The sequence below is a fragment of the Xyrauchen texanus genome, chromosome 15, assembly GCF_025860055.1.
Source record: "Xyrauchen texanus isolate HMW12.3.18 chromosome 15, RBS_HiC_50CHRs, whole genome shotgun sequence".
Taxonomy (NCBI): domain Eukaryota; kingdom Metazoa; phylum Chordata; class Actinopteri; order Cypriniformes; family Catostomidae; genus Xyrauchen; species Xyrauchen texanus.
In genome coordinates, this window is record NC_068290.1 from 32,086,868 (window position 1) to 32,106,528 (window position 19,661).

General features: G+C 36.8%; 1 protein-coding gene across 1 annotated transcript in view; it reads right to left on the minus strand.

Annotated features, from left to right (window-relative positions):
• The window catches only part of ulk4 (unc-51 like kinase 4), a 199,602-nt gene extending 180,188 nt beyond the window's left edge, over positions 1-19,414 (minus strand). Inside the window, exons 1-17 of the mRNA XM_052143329.1 lie at positions 19,184-19,414; positions 18,932-19,069; positions 18,713-18,812; positions 18,209-18,348; positions 16,126-16,297; positions 15,330-15,431; positions 15,147-15,230; positions 14,992-15,067; positions 14,493-14,594; positions 11,831-11,937; positions 9,943-10,012; positions 9,610-9,676; positions 7,573-7,680; positions 7,335-7,395; positions 5,232-5,425; positions 3,168-3,214; positions 1,824-1,902 (exon numbers count right to left, since the gene is read on the minus strand). Of these exons, the coding sequence (XP_051999289.1) occupies positions 1,824-1,902; positions 3,168-3,214; positions 5,232-5,425; positions 7,335-7,395; positions 7,573-7,680; positions 9,610-9,676; positions 9,943-10,012; positions 11,831-11,937; positions 14,493-14,594; positions 14,992-15,067; positions 15,147-15,230; positions 15,330-15,431; positions 16,126-16,297; positions 18,209-18,348; positions 18,713-18,812; positions 18,932-19,069 (1,647 nt within the window). The 5' untranslated portion in view covers positions 19,184-19,414. The remainder of the gene's footprint in view (positions 1-1,823; positions 1,903-3,167; positions 3,215-5,231; positions 5,426-7,334; positions 7,396-7,572; positions 7,681-9,609; positions 9,677-9,942; positions 10,013-11,830; positions 11,938-14,492; positions 14,595-14,991; positions 15,068-15,146; positions 15,231-15,329; positions 15,432-16,125; positions 16,298-18,208; positions 18,349-18,712; positions 18,813-18,931; positions 19,070-19,183) is intronic.
• Positions 19,415-19,661: the final 247 nt, after the last annotated feature.

A 19,661-nucleotide genomic window follows, 5' to 3' on the forward strand; every position in this document is an offset into this window, starting at 1 on the left:
TGCACCTATTGTAACATCAGTTAACTGTGTGAACTACTCCGTAGTAAAACTGATGTTTACATTACTGCTCTAACATATTTCTGATATGGAAACTAAAAGAATGTATTATGTTTGGTGAGGGGAGGCCTCCAAAATTAATTTTGCCTAGGGCCTCTTAAAGTCTAGAACTGGCTGTGTTGCAAATACCAGTACCTCTACCTTTTAGGCAACTTAACTGCTTTTGTGGGTTTGAGGAGCTCAGATCAAAGTAAATGTTGAAACAAATGTCTGGTCAAGGACAACCAGATATTTTAAGTATACATTCCAAATAATATCAACAGAAAGAGACAAATGACAGAAGAGGTGCGGAGTTTCGTGGTGATCTGATGAAGCTCTCGGGATCAATATTATTTCCCAAACCCTGTCAAAATGTGTTTTAGCTATCCAGCGGGGAAAGCGAGGGAGAAACAGAGTGCCCTTGATCCTCCCTCACTTGTTTCCAATCACACTGATACTCTTGTGTGCCACTTAAAATGCAACTCTGAAAATATACACTCCCTCCGGCACAAGGCGCTGCAGATGGTGATGCCTTTATGCACTGAAAAAAATCTGGATTTTTAATACATTTTGCAATGAAATATATATATGGATAATAAATAAAGAAGTAAAAATGAAACCTGCATATCCCTGTTGTAATTTCCTTTAGATGGCTCTGCTGTAATTCTTCATGGAGTGTAAATGAGATTGGTCAAGGGAACCGTTGTCAGGCTGTAAATTTAGGCAAGGGGCACGGGGAATTGCTGATGCCAAGGACAATGATTCATTTACTATTATATAATGATAAAATTACTACTAGAGCTCAAGTAATCATGGAGAGCACAGACACAGAGGGCCTCAGTGATGATTAGAGAGCTAACAGAACGACAGGGGGAGAAAACGACTTAGTGAATCGGGGGGTGGTGGTGAGAAAGCAAAAGAGAGAAAAAAAAACTTTTCCGCTACCTGTAATTCTGTAATTTCCTGCCTCCTGCATCAAGCTCCTGTGCGACATCTATTTATAGAGGCTTTTATCGTTGCCATGACAATGAATTAGACCAAGATTTTTTAGATGTTGGATACTGCCTATGGGTGAAAGTTAGCAATAAGGATGCTCTTATTTTGAAGCTTTCAGCTGCCACAGAACCTTTAAACATCAATAATGCCAGTCAATACAACTGAGTATATCCATACTGTGACCTCCTCTCTACAACAAATCTCTGCCAAATTTACAATTAGTCCAATAAATGATCTAGGAAACTGCCTGTGCCCAAGCATTAGGCCCTCTAGATTGTCGAACCACCATAAGAAGAATTTTCTCCTTTTCTCTCGCCAAAGAAAGAGAAGCACGGAGCAAAATCGCCACGACAGCAAACCTGTTGAGAACCCTGAGCTCTTAAGGCCAGATAAGCGGGAAACCATGGAGGATTTTTCTAAGAAGCTACAGAATTTGAGCTGGTTTCGATCAAATGCTCATTCAGAACCAACATATAAGCCTGGGTAGAATATGACGGATGGACATTTTGTGCTACGGTCCACATGCAGCCCTGGTAGTGCACTGAATTTCTCCATTAACAAAAAGGAGGGAAAGTTGGTAGCAGAATGCAACACAATCCAGTGTAAAACCAAAGATCTGGTGTGACAGCATTTGAATCTCCCCTTATTTGAGTGGAAAGTGAAAAAGAGTGGAGCGCAAGCAAAACCAGCAATGCTACAGTGACACCTGCTGGTGTACCTCATTTTCAAACACAAAATGTTTCACATCATTTGTAATCACAGCCATCTTGCATTCAATACACAGATCTTACCTCTGTGATAGGAACATCCTCTCTGAGCTCTGTGCAGTGGGAAGCCAGCAATCCAATGACTCTCATCACTTTGCTCCTTCTAAAACACAAATTTGAACATAATAAATCAAACATATGATCTTTTAGCAGTGTTTTCATTAAAGCTGTTCTACATTGCAATTAGCTGAAAATGTCAGGTATTAACATTTTCATGCTCTGCCTCTGTACTAACTTGTCTTTTCAGCTGACCTCCCCTAGGCCGCTTAAAGGGGCACTTAGTCCAAATGACACTAACAAACATTTTACTAACAGTGACACATAGCGGTGAGAATGCAGCATCATTCAAAATCAAGTTTTCAGCTACAGATGCCATTGTAGAAATTCACTATTCACAGTCAGCCATGATTAATTTAATCTATGAGTGAAAGTGTCAAATAACAGGGCAGTTAATGAGATTAAGAGAGTAGTGTTCGGCTGGTCATGTGATTGTTACATGGCAACCCCCATGTGCGGACCCTCTCCATATTGAATAAAACAGCTTTTATAAGGTTACTGATATGACGACAGTCCTCATCTCGTGTGAGAATTTATGATTTTATACATACGTTTCAAAATTACAATTAATTTATTTTGGAGTAAAACGTTTTAATGAGGAAAAATTACATTTTTTTTTACAATTAAAATTTCGAACATATGGCTAAAGTAGACTTTGTATATAGTGCACGGGCCATATCAATTACTTTCAATAGGATTAAATGGTGTCTTTTTGTTCTTTAAGAAAGTTGACAGCACAAAGTCACTATTTACATTCATTATATTGCAGAAAGCCGCGTTAAAGCGTTATAAAATAATAACAATTTCATTTTGTGTTCCATGAAATAAATAGTCATTTGGCTTAAAGCAATATTAGGGTGAGTAAATAATGACAATGTTTTACATTTTTGATTTTATGACGAGTGTATATGCCGTTATTTAGAGCTACATAACACTAAAGGTGTATTATCCGTGGCTTGGTGACTGTAGAGTGGAGATAGAGGCTGTAATCCAGTGAGGGGCCAGTGAAACACATGACTGTCTTTCACTCACAGCCACAGGGACAAAGAGGAGAGAGAAAGGCAGGGCTTCTCTACAAGCAGACTGGCAACAGTAGAATCATCTGAGAATATTACACGTCCTTTCATGGTGTTGTGTTTTAAATTCAGTTAAAAGTACATATGGAGTCTTTATAAATAGTTAACACTACACAGTTGCACAGATGATGAATTTGATTGATGAGTATTACTATGTAAAAATAAAAAAGATGTGTCTTTGTAAAGTAATTAAACTGTAAATTCCAAGAATTAGCTATGGCAGGGTGACACTCACACATCCCAGTTTGGAGCATGTCGCATCTGTTGAACAAGCACAGGGAACTGTGAGAGAGAGAAAAGATGATAAAGTTGGTTTAACTTTGCACAACTGGTCACACATTAAATAGCTTTGGGATCTCCATGAGCAGGGACCTCATGTATAAAACTGTATAAATTTCGTACTAAAAGTGTGCCTATGCACAAAAGTTTACATATGCATAAATCCGTACATACGGAAGAACCTGCACAAAGTTCACTTTATAAATCCCAGTTAGATGAAGATTGAGCGCATATGCACATGCTTCATTCTCCACACCGACGGGTGTGCGGAATCAGGACCACATTCATCCCCCGTTCTCTCAGGCTGGGGAGCCCCCGGCATAACGTACAAACTCATAACATTGGTTGAGGTAGTGCTGCTGTCTATCTTTTGATAGAACCACAGAGCTACGGTGTTTCAGGGGAAACAACCTATTAATGGCTTACTTATAGCATGTATATGCATATTAAGCTGGGATAGGGAAAAAGTACTTTAACAAGAAAAATAATCTGACAATTCATCTTAAATTATTCAAAAATCAAAACTGAAGAAAAAAAAAAACAAACAGAAAGGACACATATAATTTATATTTGCTTAAGGTTAAATGGGGAAAATGTATCTTATTTAACATACAATTGATTAGGTACAGTTAAATTCCTCCATGTTTCCTTTGATTAGAGTCTCCATTGATGAAAGCACAGGAAGAGGAAGCTCATTTTCAGACTGAGGCGAGGACAGCAGCAGACACCCATTCCTCAGCTCACAGACTATTGTTCTACTTCCCTCATTAGAAAACCCACCCATTCCCATTAACCCAAACATCTCATAAAATCAGCTGAAGTCACATCTTCATCACTTGGAAAGGTGTTATAGCTTTACAGTTTACTGAAGAAGTATTGTGTGTATATATATATATATATATGTATGTATGTATGTATGTATGTATGTATGTATGTATTTGTGTGTATACAAATGTATCCATTTAAAAAAAGCACACCATGAGACAAAAATCACAAAATATAATGTAGACTGTATATAAAAAAATAAATTCATTTAAAAAAATTGTATGACACCAGTGTCTCTTCAATAACAGTAAAGAACATTACATGAATATTCATGCAGCCTGATGATCCATGTTATCCAGCATGATTTGAGAATATTCCAAAGAGCATATTGTGGGCTTCCAACAGAAGCAAGGAAATCTTACCATTCAAACAGAGGACTTAACATGCTGAATGTTAAGTGACCAAGATATGGTGTAGAATCTTAAATATTTGTCATTCAATTTACATTATTTATTTTTAATATTAATAGTAGTAGCATTACATTTATTTCAAAGTCCTACAAATTTATTTCCAGATGTAAAGTTTTCCAAGTGGACTCCCCACTACATGTGTACAGCAGATACTATAAGCAGGCCTCTCTGAAACCGAGATTAAAGGCTAGGGCATGTTTTTGTCTCCTATAACAGTTTAACAATTGTTGTAAAAGCATCTTTCAGACAGGTCACACACAAGTGCTGGTGGATTTAAGCAGTGTGAATGTACTGTAGACCTGAACTTGCCATACTGTGGCATGAAACTTTCTGAGAGAACAGCTGATGAGTGTGTGCTGTGAACATAACATATATGATGAGCGTTATGTGAAGGAGATATGCTGCAATACTTGATTTTTTTGCTTCATTTAGGTTATTATTATTATTACTATTATACCTGATAAGAAAATATACAGTATGATTCTCCAAAGTCTTTTAACCCTTTAAACTAAGTGATTTTGAAGATTACTTGTTTCATACCCAAAATTAAAGGCTTATAACTTAAAACAAAAACACAAGGAGGCTCAAGTGTTTGGTATAATTGTAAAGAAAATGTTCCACCTTTTAATGATATAGATTATGATAAACTCTGAGACTCTCAGCCCAAGAAACTGCTGAAATCATGAGCCAAAAATGCATAATTTCACTGGAAATTTTAGAACCTGAAAAGGATGTTTTCATGACACTAGACTTTTGATAGCATGTGTATCAGATATGTGTCTTACCAGCTGGGAATGTATGAGGCGTGTTGCCATCTCTCTGTGGTTGCAGACAGTGCATAGGTAACAGAGCAGGTTGAGTTTAGTGCGTGCTGCTGTGGTATTGGCTGATCCGGCACGATCCACTGACTCCAGAACAGCACACACCTGCAGCAGGAAGGGAGACCATTCTTCTAAGCTCAGACAGGACAACCGTTCAGCTGAGGAGAGATGGAGAGGGAGCTTTTAGCAGTGGTTTATGTGCAACGTGTTTAGCAAAAATTATTTCTGGAAGTCAACAAGCCAAGTGTAAAATAGGTGTAAAAAAAAAACTTAATTTTCCCAAATCCTTTCTGCAAACTGCATTAAATTGTCACTAACAATAAAGGTGAAGTGACTAATATCAGAGCACATAGCGACACCAGCGAGAGGTGGCAAAAATAATGACTGTTTTAAACAGAATTCTCAAATATTCCCCTCACCTGCCAGTGGTTGGCAAACAGGTATCCTTACCCCAGCCTCAAACTCACATTGGTTGAGCCAATGTTGCTATAGTATGTTGGATCGCTCAAATAAACAGCAATGCTGACTGTGACAGAGCCAGTGTTTACACTTTTTGGGGAAATCAATGCACAAATGGCTTGCAAACAATTTGTCTCTACAAACTGAACTAATATAGGAGCAGTGTCAGAAATTAAACAGGGTTTAGCATAAAGTGCCACAGAAAGGAAAATGCCACTGAAATTCATAAAGTATGGGGAAAATATGCTCCTGCAAAAACAAAAATAGATATATACGTATATATACACTCACCTAAAGGATTATTAGGAACACCATACTAATACTGTGTTTGACCCCCTTTCACCTTCAGAACTGCCTTAATTCTACGTGGCATTGATTCAACAAGGTGCTGAAAGCATTCTTTAGAAATGTTGGCCAATATTGATAGGATAGCATCTTGCAGTTGATGGAGATTTGTGGGATGCACATCCAGGGCACGAAGCTCCCGTTCCACCACATCCCAAAGATGCTCTATTGGGTTGAGATCTGGTGACTGTGGGGGCCATTTTAGTACAGTGAACTCATTGTCATGTTCAAGAAACCAATTTGAAATGATTCGAGCTTTGTGACATGGTGCATTATCCTGCTGGAAGTAGCCATCAGAGGATGGGTACATGGTGGCCATAAAGGGATGGACATGGTCAGAAACAATGCTCAGGTAGGCCGTGGCATTTAAACGATGCCCAATTGGCACTAGGGGGCCTAAAGTGTGCCAAGAAAACATCCCCCACACCATTACACCACCACCACCAGCCTGCACAGTGGTAACAAGGCATGATGGATCCATGTTCTCATTCTGTTTACGCCAAATTCTGACTCTACCATCTGAATGTCTCAACAGAAATCGAGATTCATCAGACCAGGCAACATTTTTACAGTCTTCAACTGTCCAATTTTGGTGAGCTCTTGCAAATTGTAGCCTCTTTTTCCTATTTGTAGTGGAGATGAGTGGTACCCGGTGGGGTCTTCTGCTGTTGAAGCCCATCCGCCTCAAGGTTGTGCGTGTTGTGGCTTCACAAATGCTTTGCTGCATACCTCGGTTGTAACGAGTGGTTATTTCAGGCAAAGTTGCTCTTCTATCAGCTTGAATCAATCGGCCCATTCTCCTCTGACCTCTAGCATCAACAAGGCATTTTCGCCCACAGGACAGCCGCATACTGGATGTTTTTCCCTTTTCACACCATTCTTTGTAAACCCTAGAAATGGTTGTGTGTGAAAATCCCAGTAACTGAGCAGATTGTGAAATACTCAGACCGGCCCGTCTGGCACCAACAACCATGCCACGCTCAAAATTGCTTAAATCACTTTTCTTTCCCATTCTGACATTCAGTTTGGAGTTCAGGAGATTGTCTTGACCAGGACCACACCCCTAAATGCATTGAAGCAACTGCCATGTGATTGGTTGATTAGATAATTGCATTAATGAGAAATTGAACAGGTGTTCCTAATAATCCTTTAGGTGAGTATATATATATATATATATATATATATGATCTCAGTGATTTGGTCCGTGGCATGATTGTTGGTGCCAGATGGGCTGGTTTGAATACCTTAGTTCTTCCCATTTACCTGAATGTGCTGGTACACAAAGTGATTTTGGGTCAAAACGAACTGAAGCAGTCTTTAAAATCTAAAAATAGAACAGTATTATATATTAGAATAATTATTAGTTCTTTAAAACAATGTCATATTCAAACTGGAATAGGGACATACAGTTTAGACTACAGGTCCCGCTTTCAAGCATTTTTCAAACTGCTCCAATCAAGAGTTGGTCTGGAGCTGCATGCAATCCTGATGGTCACTTTACCTTTGGGTTATCCATGATGGGGGTCACCATGAAGTCACTGTCTGTATATAAAAGGGCTTTAATGCAGGTGTTCATGTCACTTTGCTCCTCCACCAGGACACTGGACTCCTACAAAGCACATGGGCAACACACCCCTCTCTTTTAACAATTTTTACATATCATCATTAAAAATACTTTTGCAAATGACATTAGACCTAATGAAATAAAAGTTAATCTCTGTTCCTCCAGTTCTGTGGGTTTGTAAGCAGTAATGTATAAAGTAAAAAGATGCATCAGTGAAAGATTGTAATTTTGCATATAACAAGTAGATGGAGCTGTGGTCCAACAAAAGTAATTTGCTAACATCGTTTCTATTGGCAAGCCTGAGACCAACTGTTAAACTAGCATGTTGTGATAAAGTGATTGCTCAGAACATTCCAGTGATACCTCCCCTTTTAATTGCTTTTTGATTGGGCTGTTTGAGTGTGGATATGGATTTGCACAGCAGTAGATGCAAGTACAAAGGAAACACAAAAAGTATTTTGGAAACTATGTAACACTTAAAAATAGATGAATGTCATAGCATTAGATAAAACCAAGTGGCATTCATTTAAAATAAAAAATAGATAAACTCTTCAAATTTAAGACTAAATGTATTGAAAACCTTTCTTGGTTGTCAAACACAATGGAAAATGTCCATAGTTTAAGTGATGAACTACACCTGTGGTTACTCTGTTAGCACACGTGTGTGAACTTGGGGGAACTGACTTTATACACCAACTAAGCAGGACCATGTGACCAGTTTATTAAAAGTAATTATAAAAATTTCTCAGAAAAGTTGTTCTGAGGAAAGATCCAGCATAATATTTTTGCAGATGCCAACTGGTTTGATACTTTGTTATAATGAATGACATTTATACAGTTTTAAATGTAGTTTAACCTCTTCAACCTCTGCGCACTCACCGGCGGGTCCAAAAGGGGCGCTAAGTCACAGAAAAAGGTTTATGCTTAAAATGTTGAAATGAGTCTCTGAATTCATAAGTCAAGCATATGTGGTATATTTGAAAGTTTAGAATCTGAACTTTCCATAGACAATCATTTCTGCATTTGTTACATATAATAACAAAATAAGGCCTTAAAACATTTGTGGCACAAATCAGCAACACCCAGAGGTTATGTAGTAGAAATATTCATATGAATATAAAAGTCTTTCAAATAACACTAAAATTGACCAATCATATATCAAATGAATGTTCTCATTCTCAGGAATGTGACTGTACGATTTTCCTTACCCTTTTACCACAGGTTGAAAGATTTTCAAAAGAATCACAAAGTGAAATATGATATTTGTAAGATATCAAATACAAATGTCTCTTTTATGTGCCGATAACTGCTGCTGTAAGCCCCAAATAGCTAAAAATCTGCTTTTATCTTAAGTAGTTTTCTAAAACAAATTGCATTTTTTTTTCTTGTCTGTGAGCTTGTGTGAATAATCCTATGTAATATCTTAGATGTCAAGAACAAAATATTCAGTCCAGCAGGAAAAGCATGCTAAACAAATAACACATATTTTCAATTATCGACTACTGATGATAAAACATACATCATTGCAAAGGTCTTATAACACGTTGAGCTTTGAGCTTCTAGTCCACTCAGAGGCCGAGGTATTCAATAAAACAATAGGGGGTGGTGGTATGATATGATTAGAATGCCACCTACATTTCAGATCTGTATATTGCGATGGAAGAAAACTTATATTACTTGCTGTCATCTTGTAGAATAAACTAATGTCCTTTTTAGTGGGAGATGGAGTGAACAAAACCAGAATTATCTGGGTTTTTTTTTAATTATACGATTGCAAGCATATATAATACTATTTTCGAGTAATTGGAGTCTTCTATTCGGGGGATTCTGAAAAACTTAGACCAGTTTTTGGCAATTAGTCCACGATATGTGTAAATGGAGAGCTTTTACATTTGAGTGTGAAAAACTGCAGGCAGCAGCCCAAAAATGCTCCAGAGTTGACAAATACTTGTATGGTTATGTTGGAGAACTTACTTGAGTTTCAGGCCCTCTATCCACCATCTCTCTTGCAGTATTACATGTTCTTGGAGTTGGTCTGGAGCTGTTTGATCACGGATACAAAATGACAACTGAAATAGACTGTACATCTGTTCTGATACCAACACTGACCATTCCTGCTGTGATTTTATTTGAATGATATTAAAATGTGTTTTGATTGTAATGTGAATGTTCACAGGCATGTCCAAAAGGAACATAAAAGCATCCATATATACAGTAAATGTAAATTGCATATTGACGTATGTATAGGTGAACTCAAATCAGACATTTTACATTTTTACATTTAGAAACAAGGGTGAACTGAGGTACCTGAGGAGGAAAATCGCCTCTCTGGCATCATTGTCCAGTGCAGACTTTGGTCTAAACTCAATCATATTACCTAAGATACAAAACACTCAAAATATAACAAAGAGCATCACTGACATTACTTTCTATCAAACAGTTTGGCAAAGGTTTGTGTTATAAAAGCAATGTGACCCTAAAATGATAAAGAACCTTTCTTTTGCCAATCCAAATGAATCCTTAATTAGTATATTATAGATAAAAGATAATACTCTGTATTGCAGGCTATTCAATACAAATACATTTTTGGCATTAATTAATAAATGTGTTTAAGACTCGAATCAGCAAAATGTTTAAAGACATTGTTTCCTGGAAAGAAGGTCTACTGTTCTAAATTAAGTAAATTTTGACAGATTAAGTTTTAACATGATATACAGCAAAAAAATAAAATAAATGCTTCATCTGATTCACGGTTACATATGTGCACTCTTGTCATGTAGTCTTCCTCTGATAATATGCAATGGTGGTATTAACCAACAGCAACCTAATCCTTGAGTGCGTGGAATGTGTGTGTGTGCTGCGTGCACGTTTAATAGTGCACACACTTATTTTGTATAGTAATGCAAAAAAACTGTAGTAAATACTTGATGGCCACACACATTCTTGAAACCAGGGACTAAAAATAGTTAGAAAATGAATCAAGTTTTTAGCAGAACGGAATCAGATTTGTTATTTATTTTTTTCAATTGTTCCAGAGTGAAAACAGTATTTCTAAATGCTGGTAACCGGTTAACTCTGTTCTGATAATTTTTTTCATGAAACTAAAGGCAAAAGGATTTATAACAGTACATTTCTGAAACAAAAACATCATGATACCCAAAAAATTAAACTTGTTCTTTGATCCTGAAGGAAACTGCTGCATCACATTTCTTTGCCCAATTTCCCATTATGGATGAAATATTCTCTGAACGAAGACCTTTTTAACAACTATGTACAATTACTACATATACATGCACGGCTAATCCAGAAAAAAGGAAAACATTATTAGAGGTATAAAGTAGATATGATGCATATGAAACAGATCTGTAAATAAAATTATACTTAAAAGCTGGAGAATACAATTTATACCAGAAGCATTTTTTGTTATACTGGTTGAAAGCCTCTTTGCATCCTGACAGCAAGCAAATAATCAAGTGCTCTGATACGAAATTTAAATAAAAAAAAATCCATTATCTCTGCCAGTAACAGGCCTGTAAAAGGTCATGTCCAGTCATTTCATTTGGCCTGAATACAATGATTGGGTGGCCTACCTGCCAGCCTAACTACGTACCTGCCTACCTCTGCGCTCTCTGCCCATGCACTCAACGGCGTTGAGGTTGGGACTATCTGACTGTTTGAACAACTGCAGGCAAGGGGCATATTCAGAAAGCTGTTTCAAAAACTTGTGTTTGTGCCATTCCGTTTGGTGGCGCTAGTGTCACAGAAATTACATACTCCAGGTTTAACTGTTAATTAACTAGTGTTATGAAAAAAAAAATGTATTGCTTATTTTGGTCAGGCAAGTAACTTATTTTGAGCTTGTTTTTCCAGACCATGTTGCTTGTTTTGCTTGCGAGATCTGGCAATACTGCAATTGGTATTTCACCCACCCATTAAAGCAGAGTTCTATCATTTTAAAAATAACTTTATTAACCGTTCTTTTATTTTGTTCTAACTGGTAACCTTTTGGGAAGGAGGCTGTGGAACTTCTGAACCAGAATGAAGAATACAGTTTTTGCTCAGAACAACCAAAATTAAAAACGTTTTGAATTTAGACCCTGCTTGAAACAAAAGTATAGAATACACAGGCACTTTACAGGCACACAGAGTGAGGCAATGGGGCAGGACGTGCTGACTCTCATGTATGCTGCATTACCTAATGTGAAGGACTTGCTGAGGTTTGGGCTGCCTGGGTCAACAGGTGCGGTTTGTGCTTCAACTGCTGTTTGTGCTTCCTCTGCTGTTTGAGGGGCCAAATGCAGGCTAAAACACAGACACACATATACACTTAGTGAAGATACTATAAACTAAATCACAGAATTGGCTGAATCTAGCATTTCATATATATATATATATATATATATATAAATAAATAAACAACAGGCATTTTAAAAACTATTAACATTTTTGTGACAATTACTCTTTCAAATTCTCAAATTATTTTTTAGAAAAAAAAAAAAAGAATAATAATTGTAGCTGGGTCACTTGTAATAGTGGCACAAAGTACGTAAAGAGGATACACACAGTGATTTATCTTTCCTTTTTAAAAGTCTTTAAATAAATCTCAAAAAGAACAAACTATGGATTAGACAGTCAGCCCTTATTCCTAATGACCATGTATAACATCAGCAAGGACACCTGCATTTGCTCCAAAGTAAATTAAAGCTAATAACTTAACATTAATTCCTATATGAATTGATACAGGTCTTAATAAAGGTGATAGTAAATAAAGAGTTTACAGCATCATAGTGGGTGTGTTATAAGATATGATAAGCAGTTCTGTTCACCTACACTAATGTATCAGGTGTGCAATCGGCATCAAATGATGCTTTTCTCTTTTCAAGTGACTGTGATAATAATTTGCCTCTTATCTGATTCACAGTTTTCAATCAGATTACGGTGTAGTTTAACAATTTATTTAGAATTTTTTTTCCCCGGATAAATATGTTTTTAAATGGCACTCTTCATTCCAGTCAATGTAATAATATTATCAATTTCGTTAATGAGAATTTCGCTCAAAACCATGCTGTTCACTGCAATCTCCCATTCATTTCTATGGGATGTTCTGCAAAACTTGTCAGAGTGAGCAATGCTAACCAATGGGGGTGAATCTTCGCAAAGGGACAATTATCTTTTCCTGAAGAAAGTCTTTCTCCTCCTGTAGACATGCAGACTGACACCAGTTCAGGGCACAATCACAGCCCAATGGCAAAACCACTACGCACTTCAAGGTTTTTTTTTCCCCAGATATGCTGGAATGTATCATTCCACTTATCAATCCATCAGCTCTGTCTAAAAACAGCTACATGCACATTGTACTTACAGGCCTGCACTTTAACTTGAGATCAATAACTTTAGTTTATTTTTAGTTAGTGGAAAAAAATGGCATAAACATACTAGCATAAGCATGCTGGGCTCATAAAACAAATGACCTTAGAAAAGATGAAACAGCTGTGGTCTGTTCCCAGCAGAGGAAGTGCTAGTACCACTGAGAGCTTTTCATAACCTGCATTTGTTGTGTTTTCTAGGGTAGGACAATGGCTTATTGTAGAAGGCACTGTGCTGAACACACAGGCAGTTTATAAAGTGTGCCATAGGGCTTTATGCCCACTGCATCAATAATAGGCTGAGTGGTTCTTTGCACAATATGATCTCTGGAGCCATATACAATCAAACACCAGATTATTTAAGGGCTTTCAACTTTTAAAATTAAAGATAGGTGACAGTGACAGTAACTGTCAGGAGAAAAAAAAAAGATAGAGTTGTTTAATGTGCAAATAACAGAGATTGATTGAATTAATGTATATAATCTAATCTATGATGAAGACCCAAAATTTCCTGTTGGAAAATTAAAGGGATAGTTCACCAAATAAAGTCATTAAGTACTCACCTTCATCTTGTGCTAAACCTTTCAAAAGGTGATGTTAGAATGTCAGCCTCAGTCACCATTCACTTACATTGAATGGGAAAAAAAAGTTGCAATGAAAGCAGTGGTGTTGTAGTGGCTGAAGAGGTGGGCATACTTCACAGCATCAAAAACTAGCACGGGTGCAATAACATGTTGTATTTTCACAAAGTTTAATAGCATAAGTAAAATGTACATTTTTATACAGTATAATATATATATATATATATATATATATATTACACATTATATATATATATATATATATACACACACACACACACATACACAGATATATATATATTTCTGTGTGTGTGTGTGTGTATGTATGTATGCACTCATATATATATTTATTTTTTTACATTTTGCAGGGAATTAATTTACAGTGCAAATTATGGTTATTTCAGAGATGCTTGTGTATCAACATTAGACGTTGGATATGTTCCGCCCTTACTGAAATGGAAATTATGATTGGTTGGCAAAAATCCAATCACGTCTGAATTGATTGTTCTGATTGGTAGATCAGTTTAGTCAACTGTCTTGCCCGTGCCATCAGTTGCACTCTCGCAGCTCTGTGCACATTTAGAGAGAATCTCTGTACACTTAAAAAAAAAAAAAAAATTCACTCAACAGTGTTGGGGCATCGTGCTTCAAAAGTCTACTCGTTGTTCAGGTGGCCATATGTATCATCAATTATTTTAGGCAGGCATACGCAAAATCCTAAGAAAGATAGGTGGACATATGGCATATGCCGGTGTATGCTGTAGACTACACTAGTGAATGGTGACAAAGTCTAACATGAGAAAATGATAAAAAATTCAATTTTGGGGTGAACTATCCCTTGAGAGCACAGGGTGGAGAACAGGACATTCATGAGCACACAACTGAGATTAGGCACCAATATCAAATATACCTGGAGATCAAAGAGGCACCCTGCTCTTTTTCCACATTGGACTGCGTTTCTGAAAATGCTCCCCTCCAGAATGGGTGAGACAATAAAGGTTTCCAGCTTGACCTATGGAGGACAGTAATTTAGGAGATTTTCAGATTCAGTAACTGACATATTCAGTGGTATGGAAAGAATTTAAATGATTTAAAAGCATTTAAATGGTACTCTGAGCATCAAAGACCACTTTTAAAATGGGTTAATATTTTAAACAGTTTGTTTACAATCCATGTTTGCCAATAGTCAAAAGTCTGACTATGTGAGGAAATTAATTGTATAACCTTAAGTACAAAAATAACAATTTGGTGTCTATCCTTGCCCACCTAGAATTCATAACAAATCAGTAATGTATTTACTACCTTGGCAGATTAATTAGTAAATTAATCCCATAACAATCTACTTTTGTACTAACTTCCCAAACACTCATTGTATGTTTGTAATAGATGCAAGTCAGAGAAAATTTTACCTTTTCACAGGGTCTTTTTGAAGTAAACTCATGACAAGGCTCTCAAACTCTGGACTGGGTTGTAAGACGCCAGGCTCTGAAAAAGTAAAACACATAACTAGATGTATAAACACTTAAAGAAATGTAATAACATTCTAAAGGGAAGTGTCCCAAACCTTTTTGTCTTAGGGGTGGAGGATCTTCATTTAAAATGAGATCAATTATGCAAGTCATACTCTCAGAGACAAAGGGTGGTTTTCCTGAGAGACAAAGAGAAAATGAGACAATATGATAATATGAATTTAACTAGAGTGTATTTTGTTGAGATGTAAGCTGTGGATTAAGGTCAAATTTGTAACCTGTGAACATCTCATAAAGGATGCAGCCTAATGCCCACAAGTCACTGCAGACACTGGAGTCTGCCCCTCTCAGCACCTCAGGGGCACAGTACACAGCAGAACCTGCCAGAGCAACTCAATCTGTTAATAAATCACCCTATAACAGGATGACAGTGAAAATACTTCACCACATTTAAATACTTCTTGAAAAAACTCATTCATTTATATATATATATGGATGATTTTGTAACAATGAGCACCAAATTCAAATTCCACAAACCTTGGAAATTTTCTAATTCTCATGTTATTCATGTGCACAATTTAATTTATGATTCCAGGTGACCAGACATAAAACCTGAGTCCAAGAATATTTTTAGTTAAGTGTGTATATTTTTAGATAAGTGTGTATATATATATATATATATATAATTGATTTGTAATGTAAAACTCTGATGTGGGTATATGGCAAAAACATTTAATTTCACCCATACAATTCCCATGTGATTAACTTACTAAACATTGTATTTATTCATCTGTTTAGAATTCATAAAAGAAAAACACCAGTAGGCTTATTTTCCTGCTATAACTGCAAAATGCCTGTAGCTAGTTACATAAACATCCATATCTTTGGAAGAGTTTTAAATGACTATTTTTGCTAAAATAAATTATTTTAAAAAGAAATTGATTCAGAATGTCAGTTCATTCGTTTTTGACATCGACAAAAGAATTGGCTATTAAACCAATTGTCCCAGTACCAATTATTGAGCATATCTGTAGTTTGCATATGTGTGGAGCAGTAAATGTGATGACTACTGACTTTTAATTCTGTTCTTGATGTTTTTTTGTAGAGAGATCATGTTCTCTCTGCTATCACCAGCTCCTGTCTCTTCTGCCATCACCAGACAGAAGAATTCTTCCAGATTCTCTCCTTGAGCTTTGGCCAAGCAGAAATTTGAGTACTTCAGAGTCCCTGGACCATCCAACAATATCTGCACAAATAAAAAGGGTGACATATTAGTGAAAAGTAAAAAATTGCAGGCTATTTACTGTAAAGTGCATTTCATATTAATTTGTACAGAGAGACACTTTCCATATTTTTGGCTCTACACACCACCACAATGGATTTGAAATGAAGAAATCAATATGTGATTGAAGTGCAGACTGTCAGCTTTAATTTAAGTCCTCATTTTTATTTGTACAGCACTTTTCACAACACAATTAATTTCAAAGCAGCTTTACAGAAAATTATGCTTCAACCAAAAAAAGCTGCCATAATAGTGTGGTTTAATAAAAACATGATTGTAAATTGTGCCAGACTCAGTGTGGGGGCCAGATTCCCTCTGGCTAACATCATGAATATAATGTCAATACTACTTATGTATACTATCTTGGCATTACATTAGATAAACATCTCAGCTTCAATCAGCACACTCTATGTATTTACAAGTGCTGTCAACAGAGACTTGCAGTTATTTGTAAACTTAAACATCTGTCAGTTCAGCCTAGTCTTCTGCTTCTTCTGTATCAAAGTATTATTGAGTCAGTTCTTATGTATGGTGCCATTTGTTTTTGCCATAATGCTAACAGTTACCAATAAGCACATACTCTTAAAGATAACTAATCTAGCGAGAACCATTATTGGTATTCCTACCCCTAATTTATCAGACTGTGTTACTTTATATACGGTTCGGAATTGTACAATTAATGCCTAAAGTCTTAGACGTCCATCCTGACATAATCATAAATAAAATTATCATTCTTAATAGTTGGCTGAAAATCCTTTACATGAAGGACTGTCTGAAGTCTGGAAACCATTGGCATCACCACATTCTGGGTTTCCTCCTTAGTGATACTTCAGCTGGCCTATACTTCAGCTGTCATTAGTTGCAGTTTGTTTGTGGGTCTTTCTGTTTTCAGTTGCCTTAAGCAAGTGAAATGCATGTTCAGATGGGCTGAATTCAGGTGACTGACTCAGCTACTGAAGAATATTCCACTACTTTGACTTGAAAAGCTCTTTGGTTGCTTTCACAGTTATTTTTGGGTAACTGCCTATCAGTACTGTGAAGCGTCGTCCTCTAAGTTTTGTAGCATTTGGCTGAATCGGAGCAGATAGTACAGCCCTAAACATTAAAGAGTTCTTTCTGCTGCTGCTGTCAGCAGTCATATCATCAACAAACACTAGTGACCCAGTTCCATTATATGGAAATAAATATATATATATATATATATATACCCAGTTTCATCTATGCAAAGAAACGTGTTCAAGAACATGGCAGGCTTTTTTTTTTATATGCGTATATGCTTTCTGGTAGTCTAATCTGTGGTAAACCCTCTGTATTTACTTTCATGAAGTCTTCTCTTTATTGTAGACTTGGACAACGATATGTCAACTCCTGAAAAGTGTTCTTGATAGGCTTGATGTTGTAAAGCGTATTTTTCTTCAACAAGGAAAGAATTTTGAGATCTTTCACCACAGTTGTCTTCTGTGGTCGTCCAGGCCTTTAGGTGTTACTGAGATCACCAGTGTGTTCCTTCTTTTTAAGAATGTAACAAATTGTTGATTTGGCCACTCCTAAGGTTTCTGCTATCTCTCTGATGGATTTGTTTTGTTTTTTCAACCTAATGTTGGCCAGCATTAGTTGCATTGACAGCTTTTAGGAGAGTTTACAGCAACAGCTTCTAAATGGAAAGTCCAGATTTGAAATCAGACCAGATCCAGTATTATATATAAACTGTAATCTACATTAAAACCATTTGCCTAATAATGTGTAGGTACCCCTTGTGCCACCACAGCAGTGCCAACCAGCATCTCAGAATACCATTCTAAAATGATATTCTTCTCACCACAATCTCAGAACGGACATTGCAATAGAGCAGTTAAACAGGTTTGGTGCTTATACCTTTGCTGGTGTGAAATCCGAGAAAACAATGCCAGAGTCGTGGATGTATTTAAGACCTTTTATCAGATCCAAGGAAAACTCTTGCACAACATCCTCAGACAAGCACTCGTCCTGAGCAATTAGTGCTGCCAGGGATCCACCTAGAAGACAAAAACATAAGTCACATAAAACAAAACAATCAAAAGATAAGAAAAGGCAGCTGTGGCTCAGGTGGTAGAGCGAGTCGGCCACGAATCGACGGGGTTGGCTGTTCGATTCGCAGCCCACATGACTCTACATGCCAAAGTGTCCTTGGGCAAGACATTGAACCCTTGTGTGGCAGCTCTGCCATCATTGGTGTATGAGTGTGAATGGGACACAGTGTAAAGCGCTTTGGTAACTGCTAAGGCATATAAGTGCAGACCATTTACAATATTCGAGTATTGCTGCATAAAATAACAATAAAAAAATGAAAAGTTACAGCCTACTTAGCATGTAATCAAACATCCATTTGAGGGATCTCACCTGTGCACATCTCCACCACCAGCCATAGATGGTTGCTGGTCTCATACCATTCATAGAAAGAGACCACATTATCATGCTTGATGTCGTGAGCAAGTCTCACCTGTGGAGATAATGTGATGTGTATGAACCAAAGTATGTTCGTGCTATGGTAAAACCTTGATTGCATGGAAAACATTGCGTGAAAAAAATATATAGCTCTTCAACTGAAACATGACATACGTGGTTTGTTAATTCAGGTCTCTTGGATTTGTCACTGCAGATGATGGCCACGAAATGTATGCTGCCTTTCCTTCTGCCTTTATAAACAACCGATCTACTGCCTCTTCCAATCTCTTCATACAGAATGAAGTTCTCCATCTGTCCAATGATCAAAAGCATAACAATTCAAACTAAAACCCGCATGACAAATACCCAAAACACGGCATTTATTAAAAGTCATGTTTTAGATACATACGAACAACACAAACACACCTGACAGACTCAATTGAGTTTGAGAGCACGCGAGTTCAATGGCAGTTTACAACACTAACTACAAACAAACACAACTTCCCGCTCATACTGACGCAACAGCACAAAAAAACCCAAATCTATATCATGGGCATGGACCAATTAACGTCATAATCTAAAAGTTTTCCGGTTATTTATTGTAACGCTTTCCCACAATTGTTCGGTTTAAAGACGAAAGAAGCTGCTTCTTTTGAGAGTTTCTTTCCATCCCGCGCGGCAGGTCACAAACAAACTGACGGAACATTGGAAGCGAAACTAACTCTCCAGAGGGGGACTGACCTCAATCTCAACACTAAAGCATTTAAAAGTAGCTATTTTAATAAACATTTACAATCCTAATTGTCTTGTTGGAGATATAGAATTTGATAAAACGTTGCAAAAATTATATAAAAAATAAAATAAATATTTTTTCTAATCTGTTATGAACATCACATTATTCATA